Raw genomic sequence first — 16922 nt, 5'->3', positions numbered from 1 at the left:
CGATGATCAAAGTGCGAGGTAACCGTCGGTGAGACAGAGAGGAAGAGAAAAAGAGAGGTGGAAGAAACGAAGGAAAAAAAGACGAAAATAGGGAAGCCACCCAGGCTGTCGTGGCCGTGAGTTTAACGCGTACGTTAATGCCTGTCGGCCAGCCTGGACCTCGTCCTCTATAATTAGCCTGTATTGTGTTACTCGCGAGCGGATTATTGCGCTCATAAACCGTTCATAAAGTTTTTCGGTGCGACGATCTCGTTTGTTGTTGCTCGTTACACGCGAACCTGGACGCAGGCCTCATGCCTGTCTCCGTGTCGGAATTCACCGTGATAGTTGTCTTTTACCCTGGCGACGGTTGCTTCCCCATCTCCAACGTCTATAGACTCCGTTTTACGACGACCGTGATGGAAAAATTCGTTTTCGACTGCGGCGATGTAGGTAGACTTTTGACTGGAACGTAACATCGAAAAAAGATATTTATATATGCGGGAACGGTTTACGATTTACCTACGGTTTTCTCGTAAACATCGACTAAAATTCACGTACGTTAAATCGTGCGGCAATAGCGTTTCGAAATCGGAACGTTCTCGTTTACACAGAAATCGAAGAAAATCGTTGGGCGTACGAGTCAACCGCAAGCTACGACGTCCTCGGTGATGCAGGAACGAATGATACTTTGCGGACGTTCGTACAAGATCGCGGATACTTTTTGCCCCGGTGGTTATGCACGACCGGGCATGTGCGCCACGCGCCTTCGATCCAATTTAGTAGCCTCTCGTTTGCCCCTCTGTCTCTTTCTCTCCGCGCTTGGTGATCCTGTTTTATTTGGCTGACGGATAACGGTGAGTGGCGGACACCAATCGATCTACATTTAACCCTTAACGGTCCGATCCGATCCGTTTCTCTCGTTCGAGCCTGAGAATTAATGCCCATAAGATCCGGCAACCTTCTCCATTTTTACGCTTCTGAAAATGCTTCAGAATGTGACGATATGTTGTATCTTTTTTACTTACCTACTTCCATCTTCCTGAATTGTAATCTGTAACTATAGAAAGTTTCGATACCAAAATTAGACCGACAGATACATATATATATATATATTACGTTGTCCGAAAAGTTTCTTTCGTTTCGTAAGGTGATAACAGATGAATAATAAATTTTGTTTCATATTATTTTATTGAATTTCCTATGATCCATTTCGCTCTATTTCTATTATTATGTTCGTGCATAATTCAATAAACTAATATAAAACAAAAAACATTGTGCGTCTATTATTTCCTTATAAAACGAAAGATACTTTTCAGACAACCTAATATATGATGTAAACTAAACTGAATATGTAAATCTGAGATATATTTCTATCTAAAATATATCTAAAATATATAGAAGTTAGGTTCTCATTAAAACTCCTAGAAAGTACTTTTAGACGATCCCTCCCTATGCAACATTTAATTCATGCTCTTGATACGATATAGTATAATATAATTCGATATACATCCGAAGAGGAACTGCGTTACTTACGAAATGAGCCGATACTTGCAAATCATTTAAACGCAATGTGTCCAAAGTTACGCGTGAGCTACTTGCGCCCATCGCTGAATAGCCGCGTCAGGGGAACATCGCGAAACGGTGATTCGCGTTTATATTTCTGCCTATATACCCATACAAACACGATCGTATATCCATCTGTAATGGATTTCATTCGGGCGGCAATGCGATAAATCGCGCACGCGGGAACACGCCGCGCGCCTCGACGAACAGAGAAAGTCGTAATGAGACTCGCCGACGGAATATTATAAGTGCGCGCCGCGTATAAATTAAGGCCTACTTATGGGGCAATAACGAGTCGAATACAATTCTGATTACGTAATTATCTGAGGGAGACCTTGCTGTTGGCGGCGCTCCGTCGAACTAGGTAGAGTAGAGCAATAAATTTGAAACAGCTCGACGGAAGTTCGTTCGTTTCCCTTTTCCTCCTTAACGTACCGTGCGGTTATCGGTCGCGGCAAGCTGTTTCTTCCTCGTTGACGCAGCTGCTCTCAGTGTCTTCGTGCTAGCTCGTTAATTACTCGTTACTCGAGAAAGCAACGTGTGCTCGATACGAAGTGAAATGAAAACGATATCGCGGCCAATTGGATTGAGAATTCGGTTCTCCTTGAAATTTATTTTTCCCCTTTAAAACGTTAACTAGCCAATAGCGTATAAGCGATGGCATCGACGTGTCAAGTAGAAACATTTTCCCATGGCAAAAATGGATTTATGCGTCAATTTAGATTTAGAAAATGCTATAATCGATTCGAAAGCGGTCAAACAGGCTGTTCCGCCACATAACCAGCTAGGTAAAATGTTGGTTACATGACTGATAAGTTGGTGCGAGCGTTCCATAGCCGCTGAAAAGAAGCTCCTCGCTTCCATCCACAAGCTTAATATCGCGTGACTAATTGAAGCGAATACCAACAAGTTTGCCGCGTGATTATTTAGCCGCAAAAACTACCGTGCACCAGCTGAATTAGATCTATTTAGCTGCCATGCGAAGTCATCTCGATTTTTACCTACTTGTCACCTTGCGAATTTCTCGTCGTACGATCGCTGTAATATCTTTTCTTAAGTTGATTTTCGTTTCTACGTTCTTTTGACTCCGTGCAACCTTGCAAGGGCGCAAAATTTCAGGTGACTGCTTGATAAGTTGATCGAGGAGGGAAGAAATGTCCATACGGTTGATCATCGATGCAAGCGGCCGCGATACTTACGTATTCCATGTACGTCGACATCCAGTATCTTCTACCTAGGTCATCTGCAATTTCGCGCGATAAATTAGTCGCATCACCTCAGACAGCATAAATTACGAACTGCAGAGTATCGAGGATTATTGACATTTCCACTGCAATTAATACTTTGCATTCGGCAGACGCTCGATGGTTATTTCCCATGGTGTAATTACGCGCAACTGGTTCCGCGAATAATTACGCGGTTAATGTATTGAACAAGGATAAGAGCGTGCAACGGTTTATCGGACCTTGACATAGATATAAGAATACAGAGAGACCTTAAATCGAAACATTGACTAGCGATGCTCGTCCACGCAACGACACGCAGCGATCGACGGTTCGTTATTTCAAGGACATCGCGAAGTATTTAGACAATCGATTATTCGTTACGTTAATAAGTTTATAGAGGTTCAGTAGGACCACCTTTGACCCTTTGCACTTCTTTAGTTTTTATCTCAGGAGCTCCTTTGTCTAGCCCCGCTCGACATTGTTTCGTGTCCACCTTTTTTTACGAAACGTGCGAAAGAAAAGCAGGGTTGCATCCTGGAAATTGTTTCAAGATATATCATACACTTAAGAATTACAAAATACAACAATAGTGTGAATAAAACTGGTATTTAAGTGAATTTCTTTCTTCCTTTATTTATTTAAATTGTTTTATTTTTTAGTTAAAGTAAATTTCAAATAAAAAAAACTAAAAAACATTAGGAGCTGCTGGTAACGAAATTGAAATAAAATTCCGAGTGCAAAGGGTTAATATTTGTTACAAGTTCGAAATGGCGTAACCAAGACTTCTCCACCAGACGATTTCTAACTTGCTTGAAACACAAAGAGAAGGAAGGTACCGAAGACGTATAGGGATTCGAGCAATAGCGATGTTTGCGACGTTGTCTCGAAGCGGAGGGCTCGATAGTGGGTAAGCTCGTTAAGCTCGTAGTTCAAGCGGAGAATGACAGTTCGGGCGGTGGTATAGGACCGATGGAAGCGTGTGTTCGCGGGTAATAAAGTCGCTGAACGTCCAGGCAGAAGTGGGTTTTGTCCTGTACCGATAATGGCGGCACTTCATCAAGCTTCCTCGAGTCTGACCCCTCTTCCTGCGGGACACACGTACAACTCCTTTGCCGTGCTTCCTTGTCCCGCAGGAGGCCATCTGTTTCGTCATTACCGGCAAGCAGTAAACCACCTCCCTCTCCGCCCTTCGCCTTCGTCCGTGTCCCACGGGTGATACATCGTGTTTTCTTATTTGCCGGACGTGCTGCGGGAAAATCGTCCGAGAAAATCGAGTGATTTGTCCGAGAGGTGTTAATGGCCAGCCGTATACCCTCTCTCCTCCAGCAGACCGTTTCCGCTTCTTCGTTCTTCGGTGTCGTCGTTCGGGTTCTCATCCGTCGCGGCTCCTTCGAGGTCTGGTCACGTAGGATATACGGCCGCGGCTTGTTCCAGGCACGTGTTGAGTAGGTTAGTCGCGTTCGATCGTCGATTATATCGAATATGAAAGTCGATAACAATTGACTGTTTATGGATCGAGTGGACAATCGGCGGTCCATGGCAGTCTAGAGTCTACGGTAAAGATTTCTCGTAATTTATCGCATCTTAGGATTTGTTGGGGATCGATAACGTTGGCATTTGCTGGAAAGATTCCAAGATATGTACTCGTCTAGGCACATCAGCGACGAAAGTGTGACTTGAGATGAAGAAGGCGGCGAGTGTCACTCATTTTCAAACAACTTACTGCCACCTTTTCGACCAATCTTTCGGCAAGTTCAAACCAAACCGATTTCTCAAAGATCCATTAATCTCTCGAACGACCCAGCTCGGTGAACCGATCTCAAAAATAAACTCAGTCATCCGGCGAACCCTTTCAGCCTTCTATTTCGAGGTTGAATGGGAGGGTAGGAGGTGGTGGGTCGCGAGTCGGCAGCGAAGGAAACCACGCTACGAAGAAAGGAAATACGTGCCGCGTATACCTTAGCAGAAGAATATCTTCGGGAGCTGTGAACCTGTCAATAAGGTGGATTCCTCGGCGCTTCTTCGGTAGTGATGGCCTAAAAGAAGCAGCTGCTCGAGGTGGCACGACGCCGTCGTGAGATGGAAAGAAGAGAAGCAGGACTGCTGTTCGATAAAGGAAGAGAAAAGGGCAAACACACGGACGAAGTGTATATGGCAGCGATCTCGGAAGCTCTTCTCTCACCCTTCTCTCGGCGTGACTTGCAGCTCGATTTCTGGCACAGAGAAGTCTCTGACGGATGCCCGGTGCTTTTCTTCGAATGCCGTATCGGGACACGGGAAGATGGCCGCGTGAGCGCGAGCGGGCGCGCTAGTCATTAGGCGGTATCGCGCGAGAGATCGTTAAGGGGGCAGCCCTGTAAAAGGAACGGGTCGACCGGGACTGGGACCGGCCCTCCTCTTCCCTCGTACTCTCTCTAGGGAAGAAAGAACAGGCTCTCTCGATACTTTCTATCCCGGTGACGTTATGTAATTACCGCCGATGAAATACACGTCGATCGATGATACTCCTTCTCGCAGTCGGAGGAGTCTTCTTGTCTTGTCGTTTGATCTGTCCGTTTAATACGCTCGCACGCCAACCTCGCCAACGATAGACATCCTCTGGGGTCTTTGCAGGACGTTCAACTTCCAAGTAATTATCTCGTTCGATTGTTCCGATAGGTTGTAGAGCTTCCGCCAGTTTTTCAGAATTATATTTTTCCCATTCTGATCATTCGTACATTCCTCAAGCACCCGTACATTCCTCTATGAGTTACCAATATCCAGAACGCTCGAGAAAAACTCGACCACGTCCCTTCGAGTCTCTCCATCTTCGCGCGATATCACCATTCGTAAGAAGTTCCTCGCCGGTTCCCCACAAAAACGCGTCCCCGCTGTATTTAACTTGCCAACCGCTATTATCAGCCGCATAATAGCCGTCTGCGACATGGCGAAAAGAAATCGCAACGAACTTAAAAGCCAGTGGCAAAAACGGCAGGGTAAAATCGGCGAGGCGAGGGATCGGTTTTCGTCGCACCATTGCGAAACGGTGACTTTGTATCGATCTCGGACACGTCCTTTGTTCGCTGGTCAACGAATTAACCGACGATTATGTCCGGTATGTTATAGCGTGATGCACGATGGTCGGAGGCATCCGATTGTTCTCGTTGCAATTCGTGTTTACGATCGGTGGAAGAAATCGGCTACGTACCAAGGGAATTGAAGGAAACGCGCGAAAATGAGGACTCGAAAACATTCGTAATAGCTAGTGAAATATCTTTTGAACGATGCAATTATTTGTATGAAAATTCTATTTTCTTAGATTAGAATAATCTTCTTGAATCATCAGATCATCATCGCTTTTTTCGTTTTCCTCGCTTTTCAGAAAAATCGCATTTCTATGCACATGCGTACTCTCAACTTTCTGCGATAAAACGACTTTAACTTGCTCGAATAGTCTCCGAATATTCTGTAAGGATCAACTGGACTATTTTTTTCATTATATAGAAAAAAACTACCGTTTTGTTCGGACATTTTTCAACGAGCAGCACCGAGTCGACATAAAAGTCAGACACAAAAGTATCAAAGCGTTAATCGTTTGACTGGAGGGTCGTCCGTAATTCGTCGCAGAAGATCACCAACCATCCAGTATCCATATCCATCAAGTAGATGGCGTGGCGTATCAAAAAATAAGGCGGTCAGGCATCGGTCGTCGGCCGCGCTGCGGCGTGACAAGAGGCGTAATTACGCTAAACGATTCCCGAGGAGGCTCGCTAACGATTGTAAATGCGGTGGCAAGAAGGATGATCCGCGTCGCCGTCTCAGGGTACCTTTCAAGAGGCCGTTCCACGTCCTTGCCTCGTGTGAATCGGAAGATTAGCCGACTCACCGCGACCGGACAGTTCTTCTGCCTGGGATCGACATCGGTTCACGGCGAACGACTAATGGAACGGCCGCTTTTCGACACGCTTTTATTTTCAACCAAGGAAGGACGTTCTAGCTATCGGAACTCGTCGTTTCAGTCTCTCCAATAAGCATGGATACGATTAGACGTTTGAACGAGTCGAGGCAGTGGAAAAACATAGTCACGGGATGATTAAAGAAGTTGCTTCACTTGTTTCCCTGTAGAAATTGTCCCACGCGAATGTTTCCTGATTCGTGTTAAAAAATAACGCGTTTTCGAAATAGAAAAGATAACATATGAATTTAAGTTGGTCGAGGAGAAGTCATTTTATGGAAATAAAGTTACCTAAAAATATGGTAGATTGGTTACATAGAGGTGGCCCAAACCTATCCCCACGAACGATAAAGTCCAAGAACCAATCGAAGCAATTAGTACTTCGCTTCTTTAACCATACAACCACGCAGTGCGCTTCTCGAAGATCGAATAACTCACTGATTCAAATTTACGACAATGATACCGCTTTATCAGAGGCGATCGCCTTTAGTACTTGCACAAGCAATGACACAATCGTAAATCGGCGGTGAAGCCATATTATTCAACGCGGCGGGTTACGATGGTCATCGATAAATAATGTCACGAGCCGCAGCCGGTCGATAATCGAACGAAGCCAAGGACGTATTAAAATCAGAAAGAGTTTTCGATCGGCTCGCGATCCGCCAGCTGGACTCTTCATTAGCCGACTTTAATTACGGCACGACCGAAGATCGTTGTCGCGCGCTGTAACAGGAACGGTGGCCAGTTCAATAGATGCCCGCCACGACCGATCATTTATCATCTCGGAGGCAATTATCGTAATTAATATCGGTGGTCTGGCAATGGTACGCGCGCGGATGTCGTAGCGGCGATTTTTCTTCCGGTATCGGCGTGCCGCATCCGCGTTCCGCGAAATGCTATTTAATCAACCGATTCGTCGAATCACACGAATCACCATGACACGCTGTGGCTGATTTTATGGATCCACAGAGACGAAATAAAAATATTTTATGACACAATATTGAAATAATAATAGCGTTCAGCGTTACGGGAGCATTGCAATTGGTCGCACAAACGCACCGACGATATCGAAATTAATTGCAGTGTTTCAATTAAATAAACGATCGTAAATATTCATAAAGTATACGCGATACTTTTAATTATAGACACGGTGGCGATGTAAAATATCAAATGCACCATAAAGTGTTTAATAAGGTGATGCGTTCGGCCACTTCTTAAACTTCGTCTAGCAGGAAACTTGTTAGGCAAAGCTGTACAAGTGTAGGAAAAATAAAATTATAGCGAAAATTTAGGAATAAATTTTCCATCCCTTAATAAATTCATCGTAGATCCTTTAACCGCTGCGACGCCGCAAACAGTTCTCGTTGGAAACGACAAGGAGGAAAAAGGAAAGGAAAAAGGGAATCGTTTATGTCTGCGGTGGCATTTTATGAACCGTAACCAGGAAACGAATTAAACGCCGGGAAAAAATTGGCGAACCGGTTTTATTAGAGAGTCACTCTTTATCCGCCGAACAAAAAGACGCGACCGCGCCGTGATTTATTCGTTCCGGCCGCATTTCCCGTGAAATGGGCAAATTTATGGGCATCATACCTGTGATATCGAGCGATTAGAATCGTGTTTTTAGTCGTGTTGGTTTATCAATTGTCGATAAATAGGCGCAATTCAAGGATGCTAAGCACACGTACGTCGAACTGATGATAGCTTCTTGATTGCGAAGACACAGGTGACATATAATTGGGGCAGGTTATGTCGTTTTTCTTTAGTTTTCGACATAGGATAACGTTAAATGATACAGCAGGGTAAGTTTAAGTGCAACTTTGTCTTTTATCCACGTAAAACGATGTGTGTAATGATACGCTCGTTACGTACCGTTATATCTTGAAAGTTTATTCGAAAATTAGCATAAAATGTGGTAGTTTGTTGTAGAATATCGTTGCAAAGTAATCATTGTCATTATCGAAAACATACAGATACCGATGGAAGTTACGGAGAAAATCGCAGCTTTCTAATTGATGTTTTATTGTACGAGTATGTATAATATATAATATGTAATTAGAGATTTTTGTATCAATAATAATATTCCACATATTTCTGGAAATTCACTTCGTCCCTAAACTCGACTTTCGTTGTGTAACTAAACTTTCACTTACCCCTTACTCATCGACAAAATCACCCCTATTCTCGTGAGGTTCACCAATCTCCATCCCTAAAACCGTCTACTGTCACCCCGCTCAATATTCCAGCCACCAACTATCCAAACTACCCTTGAAACCCTATTCCCCGTGCAATTTCGTAAAGCTGTTAGTATTCCTCCGATTAAATCACATTAAATCACATGTCAGTGTCGCAGTTAAAGGTCACGACCAGGTCAACTACTCTTCTCAAGTTTCGTGTGGTCAGGCTAATTTCTCCAACAACGACCAGGGATAGATCGGACTTCATCTTCGATTCGTCAAAATTTTGCCCAAATCTTAATTACGTTTAAGAAAACGAGAACAGCGGTATAACTCCCTTCTCCAAACCTTCGATTTCTTACAAAATATATTGTCGTTTCTATCGAAAACGGATACCGTAAATGTCAAGTTTCACGGGGAAAAGCATAGCCTGGAATGCAATAACATTAATCCAGGACAACGAGGCGACCGGGAAGGTCGTCTCCTCGCGGTCGACGAAGAGGAATCCTCGGTGGTTGAGTCATTGGATGGATTCTAGTGTAAAGCAACATCGTCCCGTGGAATGGACTCGGGGACTCGGTGCCGGCCGCCCCTGATCACGAGCTGTCTTGGCTCTGTCGCGGTCTGCCCCTAGACGGGATGCGGTCGAGATCCGGTCCATCCTCTACCGGCGCCCGTGTAATTTTAATAAGCCATATTACGAGCTCGTAGCTACGGAAACGGCTTCCTTTTGTACCCGTCCCACCAACTGCCGGACCGAGTCTTTGGGATAACTCGCGCTTCGGTTAAACGCCTTATAGTTTGCTCGCTCTTAGCGGTCGTTACATACTTCAAGAGGTGTTTTTTCTTTCCAGCAACGTATTTCTTAATCTGTTTAATGTGGGCTAATCTGGCAGTTTCTTCGTGGTGTTGTTCATCCGTCGTTTTTCTCGTTCACTTTGTTAACTTTTAAAACGCTGCAATAATTTGTTCGTTCATATCACACTGTGCCTATCAGTACATATAAAAATCAATATGTATAATAAAATTATAATAAGATTAAAAAAAAAAGATCACGATCGGATCTTCAAAAATGGTATATTTCTACTATTACTGTCTTCGTGAAACAATGGAAAGAAAAAAAGGGAAAAATGAAGGGAAGAGCAATTCCGAGGGTCGACGGCGATTTGATTAACGGATTAGACGTTTGTTATTTCGGTCGGTTAGAGGGTTGGCAGCGGGGTGGGAGGGGTCGTTCGGAATAAATGGGATATCGCTTTAATGAATTTCCAGCGGAACGTCAGGAGGCGTCATCCCCAGCGCAGAAGGCGGCTGCCCGGGGATTAAGTGGAGCAATCTGCGGCATTTTTTTTCTCGCAAACGACCAGATTTTTATGCCTAATTAATCGCCATGGAGATCCGTGAGGGCGGGCAGACAAGCCTCGGGATTACGGGACGAGAATTCGCGCGATACAACACCGTCTTTCAGCCGCGGGGGCGACGTGGTGATTTGTGGCACGCGATTACCAACCGATGGCCCCTCTTAATTAGATTTCATAGAAAGTGCTGTATTAAATAGCCGATTAGCTTCGAACGAGATCGTTATTAATTCCGATACCTGGGGATCGCGCGATGCATCTAAAAAGGTGAGATAAGATTCATTGGCGAAATAAACCTGGAAATTGTCTCTTAAAGTTAGAGATATCGAAGATCGCTTAATCAGATTAATTGTTTTCATGCTTTAGAATTACCTATACATATGTATCAGGTTGTCCGAAAAGTGTCTTTCTTTTACAGACACGTTTTTTACAACGGTGCATCTTTATACAAACACGAAACCTAATCTGTCAAACGTTGTGATCTTTATTTTGATAAAACAAAATGGATCATACGTAATTCGATAAAATAATATAAAGAATGTTGTGCATCCATTATTTCCTTATAAAACGAAAGAAACTTTTCGGACGACCTAATATCTTCAATTTATTTTAAACTCGATCGATACAATCGTGATAGTCGAATCTCGCAACAGTGTTTACAACACACGCAACATATTCGTAAAAAGTATGTACAGATTTTCGAGTACCTTCGCGAGACTGTGTATGTAGCTGCGAGATAACGCGTAGTAAAATATAGAAGACCGTGGAGAGAAGTAATAGATAGGGATAGGGCAGTACTAGTGGCATTTATGACAGTATTCGTGGGCATTTATCAAGAACGAAGGCCACTTTGCCAACGCTACCGGGAATAACACGGTTTAGTAGCAAGGAAGAAGAAACTGCAGGAGCCGAAAGTTTATCCGCGAAGTTTCGAGTGCAGAGCCGGTTGATTTATCGGGCTCATTACTGCCAGGAAAGAGGGAGGACTACAGGCAACAGCCACCCCAGCGGCGTGTTTTACAAGACGGCATTAATTGCTCGAATTAAATATGCACCTCTCTCCGTGGCGTAATTTATTTCGGTTTCCTTAAGCACTTTAAGTCGTCGGGAACTCGCCGCCGCACAGCATCGCCGACGCTTTCCACGAACGTTAATAATGGCCTCGTAGGATATTAATTGACGCTACTCCTGTAAAAAGCTCCCGCTCTACGCTTTAATCCTGACCACGGAACCCCCCTCGACCGATTTTATTCACCACCGATTAAACTATCGCTGCTTTTTATTTCGAACGTTGGATGAATCTTGTTCCGGCAAAGATTATGTACGTTGAATATCGATAACAGCTTTTGCCGATCGACAGACGAGCGATTGATTTTTGGAAACGGAGTGCAAGGAAATTGCTAATCGAATTTCCAGATATGTGATATTGCAGGTAAATTTCCAGGAACAGAATGTTTGAAATCACAACGTTGCAATTATTTCAGGAACGCCCTGAACGAGGAGCAACGAGCCCAAAAAGCCTTGTACCTGCTGCAAGCGCAAGACCGTCGAATCGCTGCTCTTCAAAAACGCGTGGCCGAGCTGGAGGATGTCGCCACGAATCTGCACGAGTTCACCCTTCGAAATTCTTCAAGCGCTTCGATCTGTGAACGAAAGAAGGAAGTCGTGGCCGACTTCTCTCGAAGCGACAGATCGTCCAAAACGGGGAATTACAACGAGACCGAGGATAAAATCGAATACAACTTGGACGACGTTAGCTCAGTGCGAGAAGATGCCGATACCACCGTGAGTGGCGAAGTGTCGGTGCCACGCTTGGAACTGTCGAAATCGTCCGTGTCGAATTCTGAAACAGATATCTTCTCCACGGCGATCGACTTCGTGCTGGAGAAGAGAAAGTGTTTCATCTCCAACACTTCTTTTTCTAACGAAGAGGATACTTCGCAGAAGATGACTGAACGCGAAGAAAAGTTTCACGAGGATCTATGCAATCCAGATTGCAAAAGTGAGACAAAAGTTGTGGCTGTGAATAGCAAAAAGGCCATCGATGTTAACGAAAATAGTAATGGACAGACAGAATCGAAGGAAAAAAAGGTGGATCGAGGCGTAATTGTAAACAGAGAAGTCGGTTGTGAAAATAAAATTAAGGAGGCTGGTGGTTTGGTTATATCAGCGGGGAGAAGCGAAGAGAAAATTTCAGATGTGTCGTACGATAAGGAATGCGGATCAAATCTTCCCAGGATATCTTCCAGCGTTCCATGGATTCGCGCGAAGCATAGTTTTCGGAAAAAGCTGCGGGGTTACGAGCTGAAGACTGGAAAAGGTACGAGGGAGCTGCCTTCCGGGGTTGGTGGTCAGACGTTCGCGCCGTTTCGGTGAGTGAAATTTATTTCTCTAAAGTACACCATTTTTTGAATAAATAGCACCAAGTTTACAAAGAGTAAAAATGGTAATAAAAAAGGTACTCGTTTCTTCGGTTCTACCTTTGTACAATGTAAAGTTACAAATCTATTAAAATTTACGAATGATAAGTTCTCATAGCTGCTTGTTCAATCGCTCGATCATGATCCAACGTAGAATGTATGTGATTGGACCAACGTTCGTCTATCACGGTTGGGAAACACTGATCTATCCGGTAAGGAACGTTGGTAGACCGATCTCGAGCAGTGCAGTGGTCGAGCACGTAGCGACCGATTTTTCCACTGTCCCGGTCGCTCCTAGACACGAAAATGCATGTAATTAGCTTGAAATTGATGTTGAACGCGAGCACGGCCGCAATTTTAATCGGCTGTCGTATGATAATTACGCGCGCCGACCGGCCAGCCCTCGACCCACGCCGGATAAATCATCTCTCGGTTCGCGAGCTCGCGCCATCGAAAGCCCCGCAACGATTCCCAGGTATTCATTTACTTCGTATTAATCAATGCATGAAATTGATTACGGCTAGTCGAAGCTCGTAACGAGGCTTGCCCGATCGACCGGCTGAAAATGCCGGTTAGGAAAAGAGATTCTCTGTCATAGATGAGGAGAAAAATTGGAAAGCTGAATCGACTCGTGCCGAACGTGATAGTGGCACTCGTTTTCTCAGATTTGTCGGCTGTTGCGTTTTATTTCAACATTTCCCGTTTATGGTTACGCCTGAAACAGGCGATCGTCGATATTACGCGTTAAACGTACTAGCTTTTTTTTTTCAAAATTCGCTTGACAGAATTACACCAAGTTGGTCCTTTATTTTACGTCTTTCGAAATCTACGTTCGACGTTATCCAAAACGTCAAGAATATCGAAGCTTCCCTTGCGAAATCCAAAGATTCAAACGAAAGAAACAACTGTGCACTTTCGATCGAAACGGTATTGGACGGAGAATCGTTAGGAGGGGAACGACGCGATCGACGTAACGAGTCGGTCGTATTTTTGCTCCGACTGTGAACGGTTGTCGCAACCAGGGATCGAACCGATCGTCGTCACGACTCGACAAAGCGACGCTCCTTAAATCGCAGTGCAACTCGCGATCCGATGTACGATACACGGAGGCCGAGAGGTAGAACAGGCATCGAAAGCCGGAGGAATCGTCGACGGTGACGAAACCGTGCCGTTTCGGACGCGTCGTGACAGACAATTATTCGACGACCTTTGACATTGGCCGTTCGCGTTGTCGATCTAGGAATCCCGCTCGGGGAGCAAGGGTTAAGTAATTGTCGGAGATCTCTGTGACAACGTTACGACAGAGAAGCCGAGCTCCTTTCTCGCCGCAGTTTCTAGGTAAAAGGATCGTAGAGAGTATTGGGCGAATATTGTTTCATTGGCTTGTTCAACAGCAACGTTGAATTATTCGGCGTTCTCGAATTTCGGGTAAATTTGAGTTTAGATCGGTTATTGAGTTTGATACTGATATAAGTTCAGCTAGGTAATCTTATAATATTAAATCTTTTAATTTGTTTCTGTACTTTCTTTTTTATTGTTTTATTTGATCGAAAGCAGATATTAGGTTGTTGCGAAAGTTTTACAAGGAAATAATAGACGCACATTTTTTTGTTTCATATTATTTTATTGAATTATGTACGATACATCTTGTTGCAATAGAAAACGAAAGAAACTTTTGCGACAACCTGATAAATTCACCTCTGACTATACGATTGGGTGGATTTTTCATTTTCTCATCGATGCGTATCTTTTAATTTCTCTCTATTCAGACTTGTTTCAAATTTGACCGCTACACTCGTGATAACTGGTCTCGTAACGGTGCTAATGAAATTTCAAACCGTTTCGTGTAACTTGCATAATATACTCGTAAAAGATATCTACAAGTGTCGGAATACTCTCGTGAGCCTGCGTACTTTAATTATGGTGGCCGATGTTCCTTCGAACAACGTCCTCTAACCAAAGCTGTAAATAACGTGTTTATAGGTGCTATAACGCGACAATTAATTTATGCACGTGGCAAAGTCGCAAATTAGCGAGGGGACCGGTCCTCCTATTTACATTATCACCTCTGGGATATTCCGCGATGTTATGATGTATCGACACGGCCCGATATATCTTTATAGCGATGCGAGAGACGCGCGCGAGCGTTTACGCTAACGTTATCGCGAATCATGCGTCGAAATTAATCCCTCGGTCGGCGAAATTCGGCCGGTCGGTCGAGTTTCAAGCGGCGTACGCTTAATTGACGACGCTCGTTCCCCCGAACCGGGTAACGATATTATGAAAATGCTCGCGAACGTCCACGAGAGAGTAGAGGCGAACGAACCAAGCGAAGCGGGTCGTTTGCGTAATTTGTTATTGCGTACGCGAAACCGTCGGTATATGGAATTAACGAGCGGGCCCATTAAATTTAACGACCGTTGACTCGGACGTCCACGTGGATGGTTGCCGCTCGGTTACCTCGATCCTCCGAACGCGATCATCCACGTTTCGATGATGATACTATCTCGAGAATTCGTTTCTTCTGTTTCCTTCGGAAAGAAAGATCATTTTGATGATTGTTATTGATCGAATAAAGTAGATAGCCATCGGTTTCGAAATACTCTCGCCGTTGTGCAAGGGACATGCAAAATTAAAGTATTGGTGACTGATAACCCAGATACTCGGTGCAGACATCGAGAAAAGAAATTTGATAAGCAGTGAACGCGTTTGCCAAGTTTGCATCGAAGCCATGTCGCAATCACACGTACTTTTTACGCGTCAGACTTGGTTCTCGCGGCGAATTTCTGCCGTCCAATTAGCAGAGTCTCGGTGGCACTGTGCCGGTGGCGGACGCTAAACGAGAGGGAAGCGGATGGACAGCCGGTGACAAAGGTAACGGGGCATACGTCCGCCGGTATCTTCACTCGGCACACGTTTCGCGTTTCTTTCAGCCGAGCTGCCGAACCTCCAATTAAAGTCGCCAACCGAGCTGTCACTTCACTTGCCACAGCAGTTCGATTTTCAGATTCGAGAAAACAGATAACGCGTGGGTCGAAGGCTGTTTCTCGCCTTTAAACGCGTGGCTCTAGGGGTGGATTTCTATGAAATTACGAAGATGAGTCAGTACGACGTTTGGTTATCAACCTTCAGGTAGACTAATGCTTCCATATAGAGATCTTACATTTTAATTTTCGACATCTTCCTTAAGAAAGTTGGCTACCTTATTACCCGACAAACTTCTTCCACATTTTATCGAAACTCCCAATTAAAATTCTTTTCTTTGCTTATGCTTGTCACACCGTCAAGCAAACAAGCCTACCGCGCATAATGATGCATGTTCAGGTCTCACGAAGTACCAAAGAAAACTAAAAACGAAATCCCACGTCCGTTCGGAATTCTTCCGCGTCAATGACGCAGATACGAGACACATTAGCCGATGAAGGTAACAAGCGATTGACGACGAAACGCCATCCAGGCATTCGATACGCGATCATCGTGGCAACGGCTATCTTCGCGAACCGGTCGATCCGTCGATGTCGCCCGTACGAAGAAAATGAGCGATGATCGGCGCTTTTATCGCCGTCCGCTGAGGCGACAAGGGACCGCAGAATTTGCATAACCCTCAAAGGTGGATGATCATACCGACGCTACGTACAGAGCGAATACCACGTTCCAGCGAAACAAATTTTTCTTCTTTTGCCTCTCCCCGGGCAAGAAGTACGCGTTCGAGCTTTATCTTTGCAAAATGAATTATCTTGGAATTTTTGGATCGTAATCTCCAGCTTCTATGATCTCTTCTCTTATTTTTTATATCAGCATCGATTACGAACGTCATTGGTTGCATTCTACTATTGGAAATTTCTATTTTATTTTCCTATTCAGAGATCTTTTAGTTAGATCTCTCCATACAGCTTTGGAAAGCCTGAAAGTCTTTCCGTTGCTAAAACTTCTGGCCAAACTGCTGCATCAAGTTTCGTTCTGGATTTTATGTTAAATTGTACGAACACTCGATCGCGATTTTAGGATGTACACGAACGAACGACATGGAACCGGATCGAAATGGACGTGGGCATCATTCAGAGGAGAAATAAGCACGTAGTTACCATTGAGAGGCGACATGCAAGCCGCGTATGCAAAGTCGACGACGCGTTCGAAGTTGTTCGCGACCTCGATCGTGATTCATCGATCGATCGTTCTCCGTCTGGCGTGAGGTAGGTTGGCTGTGTGTTGGTCGGATCGTAGAACGGTAGCGGAGCTGGTGATCCTCTTACTTTCACGTT

At 44.5% G+C, this 16922-nt stretch overlaps 1 protein-coding gene across 1 annotated transcript in view; it reads left to right on the top strand.

Moving 5' to 3' along the window:
* The window catches only part of LOC139989499 (uncharacterized), a 178874-nt gene that overhangs the window by 14888 nt on the left and 147064 nt on the right, over positions 1-16922 (top strand). The window contains exon 3 of the mRNA XM_072007958.1: positions 11725-12612. Within this exon, the coding sequence (XP_071864059.1) occupies positions 11725-12612 (888 nt within the window). The remainder of the gene's footprint in view (positions 1-11724; positions 12613-16922) is intronic.

The sequence above is a fragment of the Bombus fervidus genome, chromosome 1 (assembly GCF_041682495.2).
Source record: "Bombus fervidus isolate BK054 chromosome 1, iyBomFerv1, whole genome shotgun sequence".
NCBI lineage: Eukaryota > Metazoa > Arthropoda > Insecta > Hymenoptera > Apidae > Bombus > Bombus fervidus.
Note: the sequence above shows the minus strand (reverse complement) of the source record. Positions and strands in the feature narration are given on the sequence as shown.